This window comes from Panulirus ornatus, chromosome 34 (assembly GCF_036320965.1).
Source record: "Panulirus ornatus isolate Po-2019 chromosome 34, ASM3632096v1, whole genome shotgun sequence".
In the NCBI taxonomy this organism is placed as follows: domain Eukaryota; kingdom Metazoa; phylum Arthropoda; class Malacostraca; order Decapoda; family Palinuridae; genus Panulirus; species Panulirus ornatus.
In genome coordinates, this window is record NC_092257.1 from 18,852,913 (window position 1) to 18,876,768 (window position 23,856).

The 23,856-nt window shown below is 41.6% G+C and overlaps 1 protein-coding gene and 1 long non-coding RNA gene across 7 annotated transcripts in view; one reads left to right on the forward strand and one right to left on the reverse strand.

The window, feature by feature from the left end:
* Window positions 1-5,918: 5,918 nt before the first annotated feature.
* LOC139759972 (uncharacterized) lies at window positions 5,919-23,637 on the forward strand. The gene is made up of 4 exons (XR_011715188.1): window positions 5,919-5,992; window positions 15,035-15,194; window positions 17,808-18,127; window positions 22,696-23,637. It is a non-coding gene; the product is annotated as an uncharacterized lncRNA (long non-coding RNA).
* Window positions 16,920-23,856, reverse strand: part of LOC139759970 (cell adhesion molecule Dscam2-like) — a 42,080-nt gene continuing 35,143 nt past the window's right edge. For 4 of the 6 annotated variants that reach the window (XM_071682692.1, XM_071682689.1, XM_071682688.1 and 1 more), the window contains 3 exons: window positions 22,653-22,920; window positions 18,456-18,543; window positions 16,920-18,141 (listed from right to left, as the gene is read on the reverse strand). In XM_071682692.1, coding sequence (XP_071538793.1) covers window positions 17,913-18,141; window positions 18,456-18,543; window positions 22,653-22,920 — 585 coding nt within the window. In that variant the 3' untranslated portion in view covers window positions 16,920-17,912. Of the gene's footprint in view, window positions 18,544-22,652; window positions 22,921-23,856 lie in introns of all 6 variants that reach the window. The other 2 variants (XR_011715187.1, XM_071682691.1) reach the window with 2 other exon arrangements.

Sequence of the window (23,856 nt, forward strand, 5' to 3'; positions counted from 1 at the left end):
GTTGCGGTGGCTGGTGTTAGTGTAGGTGGGTGTTGAGGTGGCTGGTGTAAGCGTAGGTGAGTGTTGAGGTGGCTGATGTAAGCGTAGGTGAGTGTTGAGGTGGCTGATGTAAGCGTAGGTGAGTGTTGAGGTGGCTGATGTAAGCGTAGGTGGGTGTTGAGGTGGCTGGTGTTAGTGTAGGTGGGTGTTGAGGTGGCTGGTGTTAGTATAGGTGGGTGTTGAGGTGGCTGGTGTTAGTATAGGTGGGTGTTGAGGTGGCTGGTGTAAGCGTAGGTGAGTGTTGAGGTGGCTGGTGTAAGCGTAGGTGAGTGTTGAGGTGGCTGGTGTTAGTGTAGGTGGGTGTTGAGGTGGCTGGTGTAAGCGTAGGTGAGTGTTGAGGTGGCTGATGTAAGCGTAGGTGGGTGTTGAGGTGGCTGATGTGAGCGTAGGTGGGTGTTGAGGTGGCTGGTGTTAGTGTAGGTGGGTGTTGAGGTGGCTGGTGTAAGCGTAGGTGAGTGTTGAGGTGGCTGGTGTTAGTATAGGTGGGTGTTGAGGTGGCTGGTGTTAGTATAGGTGGGTGTTGAGGTGGCTGGTGTTAGTGTAGGTGGGTGTTGAGGTGGCTGGTGTTAGTGTAGGTGGGTGTTGAGGTGGCTGGTGTAAGCGTAGGTGAGTGTTGAGGTGGCTGGTGTTAGTATAGGTGGGTGTTGAGGTGGCTGATGTAAGCGTAGGTGGGTGTTGAGGTGGCTGGTGTTAGTGTAGGTGGGTGTTGAGGTGGCTGGTGTAAGCGTAGGTGAGTGTTGCGGTGGCTGGTGTTAGTGTAGGTGGGTGTTGAGGTGGCTGGTGTAAGCGAAGGTGGGTGGGTGTTGAGGTGGCTGGTGTTAGTGTAGGTGGGTGTTGAGGTGGCTGGTGTTAGTGTAGGTGATGTCTGAGGTGCTGTAGCTTGGCCGAAGGAGTGGATGCTCTCATCCACTGTCACCTGGGACGCATGGTGTGGTCAGCATTTGCATTTCACGATATTTAGCCAAATGTTTAGGGAAAGTACAGCAGTGCACAGCCACGACTATTATGATAGAAATTGCCCAGTATATGGTGTGTGTGTGTGTGTGTGTGTGTGTGTGTGTGTGTGTGTGTGTGTGTGTGTGTACCTATTGATATATGCTATGTATCACGAATGTAACAAATAATCTAAAGGATAAATAAACACCTAAACATATTGTCAGAGCTGATGTGTAGATCATTACATTCATTTGACCATCGCTTGTGTTTGTCATCCTCCTTGAAACCTCAACCCCATGTGTTTCCTCCTCCTCCCAGGGAGACGCGAGAGTGGAAGTCCTTGGAGAAGTCGCTGCGCGTGGTGGAGGAGGAGACCTTGTACTGGAACACCCGCCTGACGCAGACGAAGAAGGAGGCGGACCAGGCGCGGCAGAAACTGGCCTCCGCATTGGCCTCGGGCTTGGCTCAGCTCAGCCCCTCCGCCTCGGATCATCATCGAAGCCAAGGTCGTGATCCGGACGCCTCGGACGCCTGAGGAGGAGGAGGAGGAGCAGTAGCAGCCTGTTGGGCGACGCTGGATGTAGCAGAAGACTTGAGGCTGTCGGTCGCCCCGGGAGACGACAGTTCAAAACTTCAAGCAAAACGACTTGAAAAGGACGTGAGAGACAGAGGCGTCAGTCAGACATGAGGCTCCAGGAAGAGTGTCATGAAGTACAAAATGAGGTGCGGTTGCTTTCGCTCGTAGAAGACAAAGGAAACCTATGTATAACAAAGTGGAATTCCCGAAATGGATCTGAAAGTTAACAGTAACGGAGGCGACTGATAGGCCTTGGTTAATCCTCCTAAAGGGACTTATGAACATAACATTGAAAGCCCCATTGTAGTATTTGTTTATCACGGTCGCTGGAGCTATGCCGTGTTGAGGACGAACTGTCAGTGTATGTCGGGTGGACAGTGTGACGGGGGAGGGAAAAGATCGGGTGGATATGGAGGAACTGGATGCGACACTGCAGTGAAACGTTGCTCACATAATCGTTTGCAGTCTTAAGATCGTCATACTAAGGGTGCTGGGTGTTGTCAATGGACTGTGGACTATGAAGGTTTAGCTATGCCTGTTGCACATGGTACTGACGGTGTTTGAATAATGGTAAGCCAGATGGACCTGTGCCATACACCTTACTGACAGATGTAGACTCGTATTCTTCACTTATTGTGTCGTCGATACGAATAATATCAGAAGTTTACGGTTTTGTGACGCGTTATAACGTATTTATTCAGTTCCTTGAGCATGACGGTATAACGACCCTTGGAGATTATATGATCCTTGACCCTTACGAGATCAGTTTAAAGGCTAGGCTTACGTATCCAAGGGCTGCACCGTCATGCTCAAGGGTCGCACTGCTTAAGAAGTTGAAACTGTACATCATCTGATTAGACTATTTATAATATTAGGTTTTATCTCAGGGCTGTTACATCTATATCTATGTTACATCTATATCTATATTCTATGCCAGTATAAGCACATAGCTTTCTTGCCTCGCTTGATGACCAGTGTAAAAAGTAATGGTCTTTCTTTATCAATCTACTTCATCCACTCACACATCTGTCGTCTCTCACTCAGTAGAAAAGGGGTAGATAAGCAAGTGTACTCAACTTCATGGACCATAAAGCAATATGACGAGGGTTCTCGCGATTCCTCCACACACCTTTAAGAGTGCCTTACTGTCCCTACCCTCTTGTACAATTCCAGGAGACAAATCTTTGACCCAAGTCCTTTCCAGTTTAGTCAGTTACTCCTATGCATTTCATAGAGTCGTGTTAGCGGGTAGGAGGCGTGGTAGGTAGCTAAAGGCATACTCAACCACCACAGCCTAGTCGAAGTGACCTCTGAGCTTGCGGTGCAACCTCTGGCAGGCACATTGGTTGGTTGATTGGTTGGTTAATTGGTTGGTTATTTAGTCTTTTCAACAGCCTTGGGTCATTACGGCCGATACCTTCTAGCCATAGATAGCCACCCGTCGAAAAAAAAGAAACGTGAACACCTGAGAAAGATGTTTAGGAGAAAATGAAGACCACATGCACACTCTCACTGCACGTATGAACCCCCTTTCCCTTTGCAAGCAGAGTTCAGCAACACCTACATAGGTGGCACCACCATCGCGCTTCAGTTGCCAGAAAGAATCACTGAAGTGTTGAGATGGTAAAGCGCAAGATTTATATTCTTTAGTTCCCACCATAACTGTATAGTACCTGCAGCTGTTGTCTTTGTTACAAGAAGAGAAGTAAGTCTTAAACGTGCCAGACTTTCGACTATGTAGAGATTCTGTGTAGCACAGCGTCGTTGGTGGAGCGATTTCTGAGCCTCCCCTGTTGCTGCCCCCAACACTGGAAGCTGCTAATTTAAGATTAATTTTTATACATCTCTGATTAACATTATATACAGTGATGTATCCAATATAATTCAGAGTGATAGTACAAAATGATGTATTATATTTTACACTGAAGGTGATATGAAAAATGTAAGAATGTAAATAATGCAAGAATTGTACAGAGTGATAACACACAGGTTATTGGCAGAGCTTAACAGTACCAAAACCTTGCTGCCCCTAACACCACTACCACCCCTTAGCACCATTCCCACACACACACACACACACACACACGCCACTCCCAGTCCCCTAACACTAACCCTCACCCCTCTACAATCCCATCTCCACTCCTACCATTCCCACTCCTCCACCATGTCTCCCAGTCCTCTCACACCATTCCCATTCCTATGACACCACACCCACTCTCCTGATATATATATATATATATATATATATATATATATATATATATATATATATATATATATATATATATATTCGTCTTTGTTACCCTTTCTATTTGAACGTATCATAGTGGCATTTGTGATATAATTCTACCTTTTCTTTTTGTGTGAAAATGATGATACCATTGTGACTCATATGTATGATCATATATTGGTGGAACATACAAACCATCATACCAATTTTTGAGTAATATGAGACATAGTTTTCATTCCCTACCATCGTAATTATTCCCCATCAACAACATTCATCGTATTCATAATTTCTCTTCGTTGTTCTGTCACGTCTTGCATGAGGTGACAGAAATAGATATCTATTGTACAATTTGTGTAACTTATTATTATTCACTATATGGTTAAGACAAGATTCCATAATATATAATGTATCATTATCTTCGAATGACTTTATTGTGTACATGTGGAATGTATATGAAATGCATTAATACATGATTTATATATAGATATACATAAATGATTTACGTACGGCGTTCATTTATTTATATCATAACCTTTCTGTGAAGTCTGTATGATGATCCTTGGAGGTAGATCTAGAGCAAAAAATACATGTAGTGGCTGTCTGTCTGTCGCTTGGCAACATCTCTAAACGGCTTCCTGAGAATGAACATTAAGACGCTTTCTTATATGAATCTGCAACAGATTTGCTCACACACACACACACACACACACACACACACACACACATATATATATATATATATATATATATATATATATCGACATGCCCAGTAAAATCAAACTAGTCATGTTTCAGAACAGCGGGACATAAGACAGCGTTACTTCTACCTCACTCTACTGTGGGAGGAGGAGAGGGCCATCTGGCTCGCAAAATTCGCCTGTATTGATTGCTCTAAAGCCCCGCCCACTACTGACCATCCATAGAGCTTCAAGGCTCCGCCCCGTTGTTGATGTCATCGTCAATGCTATCCCCGCCCCCCCACACGCCAAATGTCGGTAGTCTCAAGGCTATAAGACTCCGCCTCCTGTTGGCGTCATTCACCGAGCTCCTCCCTCTCCTTCCAGTTGACGTCATCAAGGCCGCCACCTCATCAACTCTCTCTCATGTGTCGCTGTTCAGAGGCTTATGGTTCCGCGGACTGACCTGGGCTGCAGCAAATGGCGCGCGCTTCTCTAGCTCACTCACTCACCCGGGCGAGTGAGTGTGGGTGGTCAGTGCAGACAGATTTGCTGTGCTCAACAGTAAATATAATTACCTTTCAATAATAATGATGCTGAGGAGCTGGGATGATGCAAATGATTTAAAGATATGCATTAAAAGTTAGCAGCTTTTTTGAGCGAGATGCTATTTCGCCCATGTAGGGAGGAAGTAAGGCAAAGACGGTCCTCACCTCCACTTCTGCTGACAGCCCTACCGAAGGTGACTTGTCCGCTCGCAGGTGTATCCATGAGCAGGTGTGGGTAACACACACACAATATATATATATATATATATATATATATATATATATATATATATATATATATATATATATATATATATATATATATATCTTTTTTTTTCTTTTAAACTATTCGCCATTACCCGCGTTAGCGAGGTAGCGTTAAGAACAGAGGACTGGGCCTTTGTGGGATATCCTCACCTGGCCCCCCCCCCCTCTGTTACTCCTTTTGGAAAATTAAAAAAAAAAAAAAAGAGAGGGGGAGGATTTCCAGCCCCCCGCTCCCTCCCCTTTTAGTCGCCTTCTACGACACGCAGGGAATACGTGGGAAGTATTCTTAATCCCCTATCCCCAGGGATAGGGGATATATATATATATATATATATATATATATATATATATATATATATATATATATATATATATATATATATATATATACACACACGGTTCTGACCAATAACATCGCTAATTGCACTGCGCTTGTTCAAATCCAGTATCCAGCTACATATGTACGAAAGCACTGTTGTAATTACTTATATCAACTTTTTTGCATTATATATACTACACAATCTACATATTACATAATCTATTGATGTATTTCTTGTTGTCATCATGGTGTATAAGAACTTAGTCATGACACGACATGGTAACTGAGGTGTGGGGGGTGTGGGGGGGACCGGGGACCAGTGTGGCGAGGCAGTACTCAGTACCTTGCTGGGTTGTATAGTGAGAGGAACTGTGTCACCGTCTGGAGTGAAATACTTGTGTAAGGATTCGAGTTTTGGATAACGTTTGTTACACTGTGTACTTCTCGAGTTAGGTCTGTTCTGTGGGTAACTCTGATATAGAGCTGGGACTTACTTAAGTTATGGTATGTGTTAATGTTATGTATAAAAGATTCGTGGTTGCGAATCCTGGTTCGGTTTTGGAAAGACGCTGAACCCAGGTAAATAGCGTTGCAGTACCGTTTGTGCATACTTGATTAATTTGTTCTTCCGTTATATAATTTGTGTTTGTCGTGTGAACTCCCGAAGTATGATTCGTATAAGATTATTGACAAATTTCCTTGTTCACAAGAGAACAATCATCTGCTTCGTTTCATTGTTCAGGTGATTCATTACCGAACGGAGAAGTGGTTTCGTAACTACAGGTTTATTGCGGTGTTGCAAACCACACACAGTGGCTACCTAGCGACCACGAACGCTCGGACACCTACACAGTGAAATAAGAGAACCAATACATGTCGACTTCAACACCCTCGCTCGAGACTCCGTTCCATGCCACAGCGCTAGACACCAACCCCTCCCGCCCTACGCACACTCCTACCACCGCCTCCCCAAACCTCACCCTTACTTCAACACTTCAGCACCCTAGACACACTGACTCCTCCACACTCCAACAAAAATATAAAAGTGACAAAATACATGAAAACTTGAAATAACCCGGGAGGCTCTGAGCACCCCGCCCTCCTTAACTCGGCCTCGGCAATCTCCTTCTGAAGTCGGAGCTTCGTAAACAAACACGTCGCGCTTGCCTGTCTGCGCTCTGGACCAACCCATCACTACACAAGGACAAACACCGTTTCATCGCTTCTCATGACCCATACATTCCCCCCCGACGGTGCCACCACCACAACGGCGACTCCGAGCATCTCTGTGGTAGTATTACCGCTTCGGACACCCAGCGAATTTGGTTTGGTTTGTCAAATTTGGTTTGTGTGGTTAGGTTACATGAGTTTACATGAGAAAGACAGACCACAGGAGGCCTAATTGGCTCACGACTGGGTTGTCTGAAGGAAAAAAATTATTTGATTTGACAAGAAAAATTTAATTCCGCTCAGGACTTTTGAAAGCTATGACCGATTCCCCGCTGCTGCACATTAGCCTTCTAGTGTCCTCGTTAACGCTGTCGTTTATACGTGTAGTTCTGAATGTATATAATATTTGTCTAAACGTCTTTTGAAGGTATTTATAGTTTTAGCATTCACTTATGTCTGACGGTAACTTATTCTAGTGCTCAACACACGGGAAAAGACAGTTTTTCTCACGTCCGTACTACATCTTTTAGCTTTGAGTTTTATTCCATTTGTCTTAGTAACCGTATTTTCTTGTATTTCGAAACGTTGCTCGCGGTTTAATTAATCGAACTTGTTCAGAATTTTGAACACTTGGATTAAGTCGCCGCGAAGTTTACTTTTTTATGGGAAACGAGATCCAATCGTTTTAGCATCTCTTCGTATCGCCAGATTTCTAAAGGATGTTATCAATTTTGTTGCGCGTCTTTGTATTTGCTCTGATTTTTCCTCGTCTCTCTTATAGTTTGGGGACCAAGACTGGACTGCGTATTCTAGTTGTGATCTTGCTAGGGAATCATAAAGTGTGAGAATTGTTTCTGGTGTCATATAATCAATGTTCCTGGCTATGAAACCTAACATTTGGCTACCTTTCTTACTTGCTGCTTGACACTGTTTAGTGTATTTCAAATTGTTGCTAATGACAACTCCAATGTCTTTTTCTTCATTTAATTTGGATAGAGAGTTTCCGAATAGTTTGTACTTGTAACTTATATTCTTGTTTCCAAAGTGCATAACTTTACACTTGTCTACATTAAACTTTATTTGCCATCTGTCTGACCACTCTGCTGATAAGTTAAGATTTCTCTGAATCATTTCGCAGTCCCGCCTGTTTACGGTTCTACCTCCTAGTTTAGTATCGTCCGCAAATTTGGATTTCTTAGATATGAAACCGAGTTTTAGGTCATTCATGTATATCATGAAAACAATTGGACCTAGGATCAGCCCCTGTGGCACACCACTCGCTATGTCTAGCCAATCTGAGGCTCCGGCGTTTAATACTACGCGCTCGCTCTCTTCCGGTAAGCCAATCTCTGGTCCATGTACAGAGTTCTTCACCGATTCCGTGTGCTTTGAGTTTATGTAAAAGTCTCATGTTAGGTATTTTGTCGAAAGCATTTTGGAAATCTAAATATGCTACATCAGACGTTACTTTTTCGTCGCAATTTTGATAACGTAAAAAAAATGCCGGATCTTCTATAGCGGAAACTGTGTTCATTGTCTGATATAATTTTGTGTTCCAGAAACGTGACAATTTTTCTCTCGTATTATTTTTTCCATCATTTTACCTAACAATGACGTAAGGCTAATTGGTCGGTAGATCAAGGCACACTTTTTGTCTCCTATTTTTATGTATAGGAATAACATGTGATGGTTTCCATACAGTTGGCACCTGACCATCCGATAGAAATTGTTGAATATTTTTGTTATAGGGTATATCAGCTGTCTCCTGACCTTTAAAAATCTTAGAGTTTAGTTATCTGGGTTGTGGAATTTGTTAGGATTTAATTGGTCCAGGTATTTAGTAGGTACTTCAGAGTTCTTTAATTGGTCCAGGTATTTAGTAGGTACTTCAGAGTTCTTTATTTGGTCCAGGTATTTAGGTACTTCGGAGTTCTTTATTTCTCTAACCTTCAACTCTTCTTCATCAGATCCTTGAAACATTTTCATTGGTTGTGGTATTCGAGATCTTTCTTCAATTGTGAATACGGAGATAAACGAATAATTTAGTATGGTAACCATTTCCTTGTGGTCAGTAGTTAGTGTGTCATGTTCGTTTCGTAGTGGTCAAATTCCTTCTTTTAATGTCTTCCTTTGTCTTATACATTTGAAGAATTCCATAGGATAATTCTTAACTTTGAAGGAAATTCTTTTTTCTTCGTTGCGTTTACTCTGTCTTATGAACTTCTTACACTCTCTTTGCATTTCGATAAATTCCCGGTGATTTTCATCGGTTCCAACTGATTTGAATTTCTTATATGTGCTCTTTTCGCAAATTAGTCCTTCTATTCTCTTATTCATACATGATGGTTTGGAAATATTTCAAGTTCTCTTTGTGATTCGTGGAATATGTTTATTTTCAATCTTGTGTGTGTTTTTTGAAGTATTCCACATTTCCTCTACTTTGTAAACGTCATGAAGTTTTGTCCAATCGGTAATGCGAATTTCTTCGTCTTATATTTTCAAAATGTGCTCACCTGTCATCTGGGGTCAAGAGTTTATCATTTATTTCATTATTCGAATTTATTTCTAATCCAATCAAACTGTGATCGCTTTTAACAAACTCTCGCCTACTTCGCAATGGTTACGTTTGTGTCGCTGGTGAGGACAAGATCAAGAATATTTTTACCTCTAGTTATATTTTTTTAATTAACTGTTGTAGAAAAGCGTCTTCAACCAGTTCCGTTAGTCTCGTTCCCTCTCGGTCACCTGTTAACATGTTCCCGTTTTCTTAACTAACTGTTGTAGAAAAGCGTCTTCAACCAGTTCCGTTAGTCTCGTTCCCTCTCGGTCACCTGTTAACATGTTCCCGTTTATGTTTCGACTGTTGAAGTCCCCTACTATCATAACCTCTTTACTGTTTATCATAGTTTTGATTTCATTGTATAACATCGTCATCATCTTTTTGTTCAGGAGGTCGGTAAATAACACCGAGACTTAGTTTACTTTTGAACTGGTCGGTGATAATGTCAATATAAAGAGAGTCGTTAAGTGTGAGTGTGTGTGTGTGTGTGTGTGTGTCTATTTTGTTGATCAACGTAGATCAAAACTCTACCACCATCTACCTTGTATAACCAATCTTTCGTAAATAGTTTGTATCCGGGTATTGCTAACTTGGCGATTCAGTGTTTATTCTTAAGAGTTTATTCGTGTTTCTGAGATTGCAGTAATGTTCGGTGTTTCAGTATCTGCATAGGGTATACGTTCATCATAGGGTATACGTTCATCATAGGGTATACGTTCATCATAGGATATACGTTCATCATAGGGTATACGTTCATCATAGGGTATACGTTCATCATAGGATATACGTTCATCATAGGGTATACGTTCATCATAGGGTATACGTTCATCATAGGGTATACGTTCATCATAGGATATACGTTCATCATAGGGTATACGTTCATCATAGGATATACGTTCATCATAGGGTATACGTTCATCATAGGATATACGTTCATCATAGGGTATACGTTCATCATAGGGTATACGTTCATCATAGGATATACGTTCATCATAGGGTATACGTTCATCATAGGATATACGTTCATCATAGGGTATACGTTCATCATAGGGTATACGTTCATCATAGGGTATACGTTCATCGTAGGATATACGTTCATCACAGGGTATACGTTCATCATAGGATATACGTTCATCATAGGGTATACGTTCATCATAGGATATACGTTCATCATAGGGTATACGTTCATCATAGGATATACGTTCATCATAGGGTATACGTTCATCATAGGGTATACGTTCATCATAGGATATACGTTCATCATAGGATATACGTTCATCATAGGGTATACGTTCATCATAGGGTATACGTTCATCGTAGGATATACGTTCATCACAGGGTATACGTTCATCATAGGATATACGTTCATCATAGGGTATACGTTCATCATAGGATATACGTTCATCATAGGGTATACGTTCATCATAGGATATACGTTCATCGTAGGATATACGTTCATCACAGGGTATACGTTCATCATAGGATATACGTTCATCATAGGGTATACGTTCATCATAGGATATACGTTCATCATAGGGTATACGTTCATCATAGGATATACGTTCATCATAGGATATACGTTCATCATAGGATATACGTTCATCAATGGGTATACGTTCATCATAGGGTATACGTTCATCATAGAATATACGTTCATCATAGGATATACGTTCATCATAGGGTATACGTTCATCATAGGATATACGTTCATCATAGGGTATACGTTCATCATAGGGTATACGTTCATCATAGGATATACGTTCATCATAGGGTATACGTTCATCATAGGGTATACGTTCATCATAGGGTATACGTTCATCATAGGATATACGTTCATCATAGGGTATACGTTCATCATAGGGTATACGTTCATCATAGGGTATACGTTCATCATAGGGTATACGTTCATCATAGGATATTCGTTCATCATAGGGTATACGTTCATCATAGGATATACGTTCATCATAGGATATACGTTCATCATAGGATATACGTTCATCATAGGGTATACATTCATCATAGGGTATACGTTCATCATAGGGTATACGTTCATCATAGGGTATACGTTCATCATAGGATATTCGTTCATCATAGGGTATACGTTCATCATAGGGTATACGTTCATCATAGGGTATACGTTCATCATAGGATATTCGTTCATCATAGGGTATACGTTCATCATAGGGTATACGTTCATCATAGGATATACGTTTATCATGGGGTATACGTTCATCGCGTTTCGTAATGATGCTCCGCGCATTTGTGTATATTAAACTTATTCGGTTTGGTTTGTTAGGTTAGATTTGGTTTGTTAGGTTTGTTATGTTTGGTTTGTTAGCTTAGGTTTGGTGTGTTAGGTTTATGTTTGGTTTGTTAGGTTAGTTTTGGTTTGTTAGGTTTGATTTGGTTCTTAGGCTAGGCTAGGTTCGGTTTGTTATGCTAGGTTTGGTTTGTTAGGCTAGGTTTGGTTTGGTAGGTTTGTTTTGGTTTATTAGGTTTGGTTTGGTTGGAATTGTTTTTCCGGTGGTTTCTGATGTCTTTTGAACGATTTTGACCTTCACTTGTACCTCAGTCTTGATGTCATGGTGACTATATTGTCATGGTGGTTATACTGTCATTGTGGCTATACTGTCATGGTGGTTATACTGTCATGGTGACTATATTGTCATGGTGGTTATACTGTCATTGTGGCTATACTGTCATGGTGGCTATACTGTCATGGTGGTTATACTATCATGGTGGCTATATTGTCATTGTGGCTATACTGTCATGGTGACTATATTGTCATGGTGGTTATACTGTCATTGTGGCTGTATTGTCATGGTGGCTATATTGTCATGGTGGCTATACTGTCATGGTGACTATATTGTCATGGTGGTTATACTGTCATTGTGGCTATACTGTCATGGTGGTTATATTGTCATGGTGGCTATATTGTCATGGTGGCTATACTGTCATGGTGACTATATTGTCATGGTGGTTATACTGTCATTGTGGCTATACTGTCATGGTGACTATATTGTCATGGTGGTTATACTGTCATTGTGGCTATACTGTCATGGTGACTATATTGTCATGGTGGCTATACTGTCATGGTGACTATATTGTCATGGTGGTTATACTGTCATTGTGGCTGTATTGTCATGGTGGCTATATTGTCATGGTGGCTGTACTGTCATGGTGACTATATTGTCATGGTGGTTATACTATCATGGTGGCTATATTGTCATGGTGGTTATACTATCATGGTGGCTATATTGTCATGGTGGTTATACTATGTCATGGTGGTTATACTATCATGGTGGCTATATTGTCATGGTGGTTATACTATCATGGTGGCTATATTGTCATGGTGGTTATACTATCATGGTGGCTATATTGTCATGGTGGTTATACTATCATGGTGGCTATATTGTCATGGTGGTTATACTATCATGGTGGCTATATTGTCATGGTGGGTGTAATTTTCATGGTGGCCATATTAGTAAGATTTCTATATTTTTGTTGGCTGGTCATGGTGGCTATATTCTTATGTCTTCTATATTGTTATGTTGCTATATTGCCATGTTGAATATATTGTCATGATGACTATATTCCCATGATTTCTATATTTTTGTTGGCTATTTGGTCATTGTGGCTATGTTGTTATGTTGCTATATTGTTATGTTGGCTATATTGCCATGCTGAACATAATTTCATGGTGGCTACATCACCAAATTATATATATTGTCATGGTGGCTATATTATTATGGTGACTATATTCCCATGGTTGACTATATTGTCAAGTTAGATATATTGCCATTGTGAATATAATTTCATGGTTGCTATATTGTCATGGTGGCTATTTTATCATATTAACTATATTAGCATGCTAAGGATATTGCCATGGTGGCTATATCAACATGATTACTATATTGACCCGTTGGCTATATATTGTCATGGTGATTATTTTCTCATGGTGTCTATACTCTCATGATGTCTATAATGCCATGGCTGATATAGTTATTTTTTCATGGTGGCTAAAGGTTATATACGCTATATTATCACCCTGGTGGCTATACCGTTATAGTGGGCATGTTCTTATGGTGGGTATACCATTATGGTAGGATATATAATGATGATTCCTTGATCATGGTGACTGTATTGTTATAGTGGCTATATTATCTTGGAGGCTATATCGATATAGTGATTATATTATCATGGTGTCTGTATTTTCATGGTGGTTAAATAGTCATAGTGACATTAGTGTCATAGTTACTATAATGTACTTATTGTCATAGTGACTATAATGAAATTATTGTCATAGTGACTATAATTTAATTGTTGTCATAGTGACTATAGTGTAATTATTGTCATAGTGACTATAATGTAATTATTGTCATAGTGACTATGTAATTACTGTTATAGTGACTATAATATAACTATTGTCATAGTTACTATAATGTAATTATGTTACTGTGACTGTAATGTAATTATTGTCATACTGGCTATGGTATAATAATTGTATAATCACTATAATGTTAAGGATGGATATATTGTCATAGTGACATATCATCATGGTGGTTATAGTGTTATAGTAACATATTACCATGGTGGTTATGGTGTCATTGGAACTATATTTTCAAGGGATTGTATTGCTAGAGTGTTTATACTACAAAGGTTGGCTATATTGTCCGTGGTTATATAATAATGTTGGCTACATTGACATTGTGGCTATAATGTCATGATAACTATATTGTCATGGTGGTTGCATTGCCATAGTGACTATATTGTCATTGTGGCTATATTGTCATGATTATTTTGTCATTGTGGCTATATTGTCATGATGACTATATTGTCATTGTAGCTATGTTATCATGGCCGCTATATTGTCATTGTGGCTATATTGTCATGATGGCTATATTGGCATTATGGCTATATTGTCATGGTGGCCATATTGTCTTGGTGGCTGTATTGTCATCATGGCTATATTGTCATGATGGCTATATTGGCATTATGGCTATATTTTCATGGTGGCTATATTGTCATGGTGGCCATATTGTCATGCTGCCTGTATTGTCATTGTGACTATATTATCATGGTTTTTATATTGTCATTGTGACTATATCATCATGGCAGCTAAATCGTCGCTGTGACTATATCATCATGTTGGCTACATTGTCATAGCAGCTATATTTTCATGTTGGCTACAATGCCACCGTAGCTGTATTGTCATAGTTACTATATTGTAATGGTGACTATATTGTCATACTGGTTATATTGTCATTGTCACTATATTGTCTTGGAGGCTTCACTCTCATTGTGACTATATTATCAAGGTGACCACTATACATGTATTCTAACCCTACTGTTTAGTTGCCCTACATTCTCCACACACACACACACACACACACACACACACACACATACATACACAAGGTGCACAGATACAAGTGTAAAACACACACACACACACACACACACACACACACACACACACACACACTACCTGCGCGAGGAGTCCCCCTCCATCCGTCAGGGGGCTCCTGCAGTGCCGTGTGTGTGTGTGTGTGTGTATGTGTGTATCTGTGTGTGTGTGTGTGTGTGTGTGTGTGGCTTTGCATTTGCCCAAGGTGAATTTCATTAGGCCATGTATCAGATTTAACTCTCTGTAGATTTCTAGATCCCCTTTGTATGGTAATGCGATCCTATTCATTCTTTTATTTCCTCAGGACTTTGGCATCATCCTCAAACGTATTCATCGACGAGGCCCGTTCTTCTGGCAAGTTGTCTGCACAGATCAAGAAGATCAGTGGTTCTCTAAGGCCTGAGGCAAGGAAGACAGAGGTGAACGTTCAAGCTAACGATGTATGGGTTTGTGGAGTGTACCTGGTAAGTTGTGTGTGGGGTGGGGATTGAGAGGGTGATGGCATGCACAGAGCATCAGAATGGGGAGGAGTGATGATGTTTTTTTGCGTTTTAGAGGCTCGTGGATCAGGTGTTTGTTTTAGAGAACTTGTGTGAGAAATACTTAGGGAAACAGAGGGATTTGTAAGCGGCAATCATAGATTTGAAGAGGGCATATGAAAAGGGTTGACATAAGTAGATGTTCTGTTGAAGGAAATATATTAGAAGCAGTGAGGAGTTTTTATCAAGAGAGTCATTCATATGTGAGAGTTGGTAGAGAGGAAGATAAATGGTTCCAGGTAAAGGTGGGTTTGCGGTAGGGGTGTGTGATGTCACCATGGTTTAATCTGTTTATAGATCGGGTAGTAAGGGAGGTGAATGCAAGGGTCTTGTGATGAGGGGCAGGTATGCAGTCCATAGTGGGGTGAGAAGGCCTGAGAAGTGAGTCAGTCGTTGCTTTGGTCTTGATACAGCACTGGTATTCAGAGTTGAATGAGAACGCCAATGACTACCACACCTTGCTTGTGTGACTCTGCTACCAGTCAGAGGGAGGGCTCAGGTAGGAGTGTACTCACACCTCCCTATACCCCAAAGTAACTCGAGGCATATCCCTTGACGCTTGGAGTAGTACATGAGGTAGTAGTAGTAAGCTGTTGCCCACAGCTGCCCAGGGTGGTGGTACGAACCGTTCGAACTGAGGAGAGTTAAAGTGGTTCCCAGAACCATCTTACAACCTTCCATGTCAGGTTGGCTGGCCTTACACCCTCCATCAGAACGGGACTACTGAGCTAGTCCTACTATCATCACCTTACAAGCACCATACACCTTCTCTGGGCCAGCCCCTAGGATAGGATGAGCAGCTAGGTTAACTGGGGAATGACTGTATCATCCAGGAGTCGAACCAATGATGTTGGTTCGACCCCTGGCCGGTCAGTACATGTGTGAATGCGGATGACCAAACGTCTTATCACAATGAGACAAAAAAAAAAAGTATACATGAAAATGATCTTTATTATATAGAAATATATCACACAGTAATAATAATGGGAAGAGGTACACAGTAATGGGTCTATAAAGTTTACGCTTCACATACAAGAGAGTCTGAACGAATGCAAAACAATAAAAGAAAATGGATTGTGGAGACATAACAGAAAGAGAACATGGGAAAAAAAAGTTCCCCACGCTCATGACAGGGAGTGAACATGACACTCACAGTGTTCTACAGAACACACTGCTCATACTGCACTGTCCAAATTGTCTTATCCGTATAGCCCTGTCCACTGTCTTATTCATACGGTACCGTCCACTCTGTCCGTACCAGCACTGTCCACACTATCCATACTGCACCGCTGACTCCTGTCTGTTCATACCGTACTGTCCTCTCGGCCTCTGTCCATTGTACACCGTCTTCTCTGTCTCGGGCATCATACACCTGGTTGGCCAAACCAGTGATTACATTTTCTTTCTGTTTTCAGATGAAAAAAAAGGGCTATTGATTGTATCCTTTCTCTCTCTCAATGCCAAGTCTCTTTCGCCTTATTTCCCTCATGCAGTATAATGTCCCCGTCACACACACACACATAATAACAATGTTTCCGTGACCGGCGGTGAGGGCGTGACACGACAGAAGACGATTCAGTGTCTCGACCGGTGACACGTTACACTCGAGAGAGAGAGAGAGAGAGAGAGAGAGAGAGAGAGAGAGAGAGAGAGAGAGAGAGAGAGAGAGAATGTGAGCGAGCTTGCAGGGCACTGGCACGATCACCATGACGCGCCTACACTTCAACACCACAAGTAACGTACAGCTTATTTGTATTTGGTAAACACTCCAGAGAGAGAAAGGAAGAGAGTGAGATTGAGTGAAGTTCATATTTACAACAGCAGTTTTACGTGGGATATATCTGCAAAATGACACTGACGCTGGTTAGGTTAAGAGCACAACAGTTGTTGCTGATCACCAGCCTTCTTAGAGAGAGTGAGAGAGCGAGCACGAGTAACTTTGAGTCATCCTGGACTTGGCTTTGATTATGTCTATGATTATGGAGAAGGAGACTTCGAAGTGGCAGCACGACCCTCCACTCGGGTCCTCCTCGACAGCGCACGTCGTAACTCAGGGAGGATGAGGGAGGGAGGGAGGGACATTTAACTCTCACCTGTGGCTCTTAGTGGCTCACAGTAAGAGCTAATGTTGGTAGTTTTTGGGGAGGAAATTTTTTGTGTGTGTCAGTATTTACGAAACTGTTCACTTCCGATTCCATTCACAACACCGGGCAGGAGGAGAGGGGGCGACATCACATGACGGAGGGCCCCATCACTGTTAGGACTCTGCACACTAGAGAAAGCTCTGTAGTCTGCCCCCCCAATGTGGCTCTCGGCACTATAGCTCCACTTTAGAGACCATATATCAATATTCTTTCAACCATCACAGCCTATAGTTGTGGCACCATAACCACGAAACTCCAACAACACTACAACCACCTTAACTTGAGGCATATCATTTCCTCCTGTGAAACTTTTTCAGGTGTTTGGTTTTTGGTTCCCGTAGCGTATCACATGAAGGGCCACCATAGTAACCACAGTCATCATCACCTTTTTCAGACTTCGCCACACCCAACCACCCACGCACACATTGCGGGTGATGGCGTGGTGTAGCGCCACTGCAGGAGGCCTTACGAAGAAGCTTCCTGTAGAAGGCCTGAGCTCTTAGACGTTGATGGTGCTGCCCTTCTCGACCAGCAGGTAGCTCCTCCGCACGTCCCTGTCGCACTCCGTCTCGCTCAGTTCGTGCCCGTCGGTGAAGGGCGTGGGCGGTGTGGGCGGGGTGAGTGGTACGGGCGACATCCCCAGGATGGACGAGGGCGTGCGTGGCGGACTGAGGAGTGTGTGGATGCCTCCTCCTCCTCCTCCTCCTATCCCTCGTGAGTATCCCATCCTGGAGAGGAGAGACGAGAGGTGGGTAAGTCTCCCTTGGCAACTTCACTCACTCCCCACTTTCTCTCTTTCTCTCTCTCGCTCTGGTTGTTCTCTGGCTTTATCTCGCCCATAAAATACACAAGTGATATTTCTTGTTATCTATGCCTAACTCATACTTCACGCCACCTTCAGGCTCTTCTGATTCATGTATATAAACACAAGAGAAGTAGAGTGTCGTGCCAACAACTTTTCTCTCACCACCAAGCCAGCCATTCACTCACACCTCAATAGAACAGTTCCTCCTGGATCACAGCCGTTTTCACCCCCACTGACCTCTCACGTTTTCTGTGGAAGGACCGCCTGGGTAAGGTAGGGGAGGCTTCTGTAGAAGTACTAGACTCGGCCGCGTGGTAGATAAGGTCTGTTGAAAAAAAGAATAAGAAGTGTACAACTTTATTAAGGCGTTATTTAATTGGTTTTGGCTTTCGTACCATACGAAATATGTTCAGAAATGATCTCACACCCTCCTATCCCCTCCCTGTGTAAAAGATAACAAGTAGTATACATGTATATACGTCAAAGACCCAACTCCCAAATGTTTCTAGTTGCAAGCGACCTTTGACCCTACATATGGCCGGTGTACGTGATGTTCTATGTCTCAATATTCATAGAACGATCCAAAACCCATTCAGGTATCAGTAATTAGTATCAAACAGATTTCTAAATGACATGAACATACCTCAGAATCTTGCGTGCTCAAGTGGGTTAGCTAACGAAGGGTCGTACGACCCCTGCCGTCGTGCTCAAGTGGGTTGGTAACTAAGTGTAATCAATAGTCTCATGATTACTTTCACAGTGAAATATAACCATAATAGAGTGCGCGAGCATGAGACGTGTGTGTGTGTGTGTGTGTGTGTGTGCCAGAGATACGTTCGGCCTCCTGTGGCCTTCACTTGTGTTTACTAACCACTATAGTGACAAACACCTCCAGCGTCCTTAACGTACTTTGGCCAAGCGATGTAATTTTGCAGCGTTCAAAATAGTCTAAGACTCTCTAGTCCTTCATACTGGGAGATCCTTTAGGACGCCGTGACTTTACCCCCTGACTTGTACGACGCGTGTGTTGTGATGGTGTGTTGTAGAACACTTGTTTTATATGTTTGTAATTCAAAACTAGGACTTGTGTGTGTGTGTTGATCCGTGGCACACAGGGAGTATAGAAGTGTTAGTTGGTACACATACAGACACAAGGACGTATCAGTTCCCTTTATTAACTATAGAGAATTAAATGGAAGATCTCGCTAGCATATTTAAAACATGGACACAGACCAACATCGAGTTGGGGGTTAAAACATTCAGCAAAGTGCATGTCGAAGGCAGTGCATATTCATTAAAAGGTGTTCATGCTAGTACCAACACATGAGCAAAACTTGCGATAGAGATATACACTTAGGGGGAAAAAAAAGAAAGGAGACAATTGAGAATATTTTCTGAGAGGTGTAGAGACATCGTGACAAGGTAAACAGAGAGTATGAAGGAGTGCGAAACAAAAGAGGATCGTATGTCAACACATTTGGCACGAAGACTCTCTATTCCTAGGGAATAAAGCCATGGGATTTTGTATGGTGAAGTGTGGGAATAGTGTTTATAACGTGTTCAACCCCATTATATAGTATTTACAACTTTCATGACACTAAACTCGGGTATGTGTGATTTGTGGAGTTGTAAAACTGACCACTTCACCACGGGGGCCTCCGGTGTGTGTGTGTATGTGTGTGTAAGTGTGGTGTGTGTGTGTGTGTGTAAGTGTATATATATATATATATATATATATATATATATATATATATATATATATATATATATATATATGATCACACTTGTCCATGATGTTAGTATGAAGGTAAAATCGCACTTCAGTAGTTCATACAATTCTATTTAACATGTAATTTCTCTATACATGTGGCACGACATGTTTCATGGAGACAATCCACCTCATCAGGTGCCAGTACTTAACAAAGCTAATTAAATCCCAACATCACACTTGGTTCCCGCCGTCCAACACCAATCTTTCTAGGCCATGCACTGTCTGCTGTGTCTGGTCGTAACCCATGTAAGGGAGAGTTATCAAGGAGGATCAGGTGGCTGAGGTTGACCTGGGTAGCTGGGTGTGTCATGAACAACTTTTTCATGTTTTGGTGTTTCGTTGTTCATGACACACCCAGCTACCCAGATCAACCCCCGCCACCTGACCCTCCTTGATCACTCTCCCTTACAAGGGTTATGACCAGGCATGGCAGACAGTGCTTGGCCTAGAGAGATTGGTGTTGGACGGCGGGAACCAAGTGTGATGTTGGGATTTAAATAACTTTAAGTACTGGCACCTGATGAGGTGGATTGTCTCTACGAAACATGTCGTGCCACATGTAAAAATGAATTACATTAAATAAAATTGTATGAACTCCTACTGAAGCGCAATTTCATCTTCATATATAAATATATATAAACGTTTATGATATGTGTCTGATGTACCACATAGGAATTTTGTCAAAACATTAAGATACATTCGCATATGAATGAAAAACCAGAATTTTTAGTGAAATTGCTACAGTCATATTTGTGGTAGACACTTTAGAAAACGTTCGTGAAGCCAAGTTTGAGGAGACGCAGACAATTTATAAACCCATAGACACATGAACCTGAAGGTAAAAAATGAGAGTACGTAGAGTCAATAGATAAAAATCCTCGCTAATAAAAAGCCATGGCAATAAAGGAAACTTTTCACATTCAATAAAAAACGTGTTCGATAAAGAGGGAATGTTATTTACCCGGGATTAAATAGGGTCGGGCAAGTGTTGGCCCCCATCTTGTCAATATAGTGTGATAACCTCGGGGAAATGAGGCTTATAAGGGAGACAATGAAGGTAAATCAAGGGGGTTATTGGAACTACATGTTATACATAGTTTTGAGCGAGGAGGTTACTTGTCATGTCAGAACGTAAAGAGATGGTAGGGTTTTCAGTCGAGAAATTGGAATCCAACTTGTGAAAAAATTAAGATCCATACTGCCATGAAATAGGGGTAAAAACATCAACAAATTAGAAGGGGTTGTAACCTTAAAGAAATGGAATCCTCTTGAAGAAATGGTGTATGTTTATCTCGTTTTATCTCTTTTTTCTATCTATCTATCTATCGAGCTATGTCTACTCAACAACCTTCAATCAATCTGCCTCTTTATCTAGCTGAATCTCAAACTATCAAATCCATTTGTCTATCTATTTATCTAATTCATCTATCTAACATTAATTAACACCACTCTGTTTCATAAGGTGGATCAGGTACACACACACGGCCTCCACATCATCATCCACACACACCCAACATGGACCTCCACACCTAAAGCCAATTCTTTTTTTCTTTTACTTCATCATTTTACACACTAGGTTGATACGCGTGAAGCTTAGCCTCACCATTTACATCACCAACGTAGAAAGGTTCCACTGCACTCTGTCCTCTATTGCTGCTTTAAGTCTATGTAAAATATCACAGGACTTGATCAGTTCTCTCGATACATTTGCCTGTCTTGTCCACACGCTCCCTCTCTCCTCCTTGTAGCCTACACCGTACTGCTATATATCTTCTAGACCAGCCTCTCAAAGTTGCTTTCCACGGTGTCCAAATCATCCAATAAAGACTTCGATCTGAGACTTTCTCATAACCATTTCATGCCACATTAACCTTCTCATGTCCCTCATTCTATCACATCTCCAACAGTGCCAAGGGAGTTACTCATCTCTACTGGTATTATTTTCTTATTTATTTTGAACTGTATACACTTAGGTTTGATATCCATACATTAGTACCAGGACAAGTACTCCTTCCTGCATCCTTCTTGTAAAGTTACAAAAAAAATCAATGGAGGATAATGCTATCCTTCAATAAGAGGTGCAATACGTATGCAGTAAGAAAGCTATTGAGAGAGAAGCACTTTTGATGTGGCAGAGTTAGTTGAGATTTTGGGTTCAACAAAAGGATCCAATCTCAAGGAAACTAAAGTCCTGATACTACTGGAATGAGATTTGTTTCTGCTGTAAAGCCAATTGCTTGAGAACTAAAGTAATTTCTTTAAGATAATGATAATGTAGGGATCCAATTTGAACATAGCAGTAATAACATTTCAAGGTAGATTGGGGAGTTATAGTAAGACTCAATAATTTAGTGAAAATTAAAGAAGTCTAATTGAGCAAGATAACACACAGATTAGTGCAAAGGGCATTCTGATAACAGGCGATATCACTTGGAGGTAAAGAAATTAGTCATTGATTAATTTTGATATAAACAAAAAAGCTTTTTAAAAAAGAGGACTAAAAATGAGACCATAACGTAGTATGATAACACCAGCAGTATATTTAGACAAGAGATTAGGGCATGATGAACGGGAGGGGAAAGGAGGAGGAGGAAGAGAGGGAGGTGGGGGAAGTGAGAGAGTGTTGGGCTGGAGGCAACAGTGGGGTATGGTGAGGGACTTACTATGATGCACAGCTCTGATCAGCCCTGACCTGTCCTGGTCCAGCTGGTTTGACGACTCAGTCCGGGACGACGCAGGCGGATCCGTGTCCGAGTCGGACCCGAAGGTGTCGTACTCTTCGCTCTCAGACTTGACGGAGCGGGGCGCGGGCGTGGGGTGGCGACCGCGGACGCTCAAGCCCCCGCCTCCACCGCCCACGCCATTTCCGCCCCCGTTGCCACCGCCACCACCACCCACGCGGCAGTAGGTCTCCGCAGAGCCCGACATCCGCTGGAAGTACAAGGGTACACATCATGATGCAAGTGATACACTGGGATGCAAGAACGAAGAGGAACGACTCGTCCGCTCCACTATAAACTACGCCTCACCCTCGGCACAATCAAGAGCAAACAAGACATCCAGAATGTTCAGCAATCACAAGCTGTTGGGCACTCACTCCACTGAAGAGCATCAGTCCTCCCCCACACCAGAGCCACTTTCACAACAACCCACCAAACTCGGCACTCAAAATGAAACGCCTCACTCCCACTCACTTTGACTCAAAGATCCACTCTACCCCCACAGCAAGCACCACACTGACATAAAACATATTCGCATCGAAATGGCATGACATACATAATCTTTAACTCTATTCCACCAGATAATATGACCATCTGAAACTACACTCCCTACACACACACACAAGGTACAGTAACTTGAATATGGACAGTACATAACATCGATGGTTAGTTAAAAAAAAAATTACACTAGACCACGAGTAAATCTATACATTTTTTTTTTTTTATCTACAGAAACGCACGATTGCAGAAAATATATATATATATATATATATATATATATATATAGCAACAAAATTATGTATCTAGCATTAAAGGAATAACAGCTAATGTGTTGTATTTGTGATAAATGAATTATGTGCAAGGTGTTACATCACCTCTTGCATAATTTATATGTAACACTAAAATATACGTATATAAAGCAAGACAATGGTTTCTCTCCCAAGACAAAAGGTCTTTGAAATGATAAAAATTTCAACCTGCCATCTGTAGCCCAGATAAACGATTACTCAGCTTTTCCTTTCTAATTATCCCTCCCCAGCTGAGTATGTGTTTAACCATGTTGCTGAACGGTGTTGATAGCGAGGTCCACACTGCAGCATCGACAGCTACAGTTCTGTACTGACAGCAACAAAACGCAGGTCAGGTT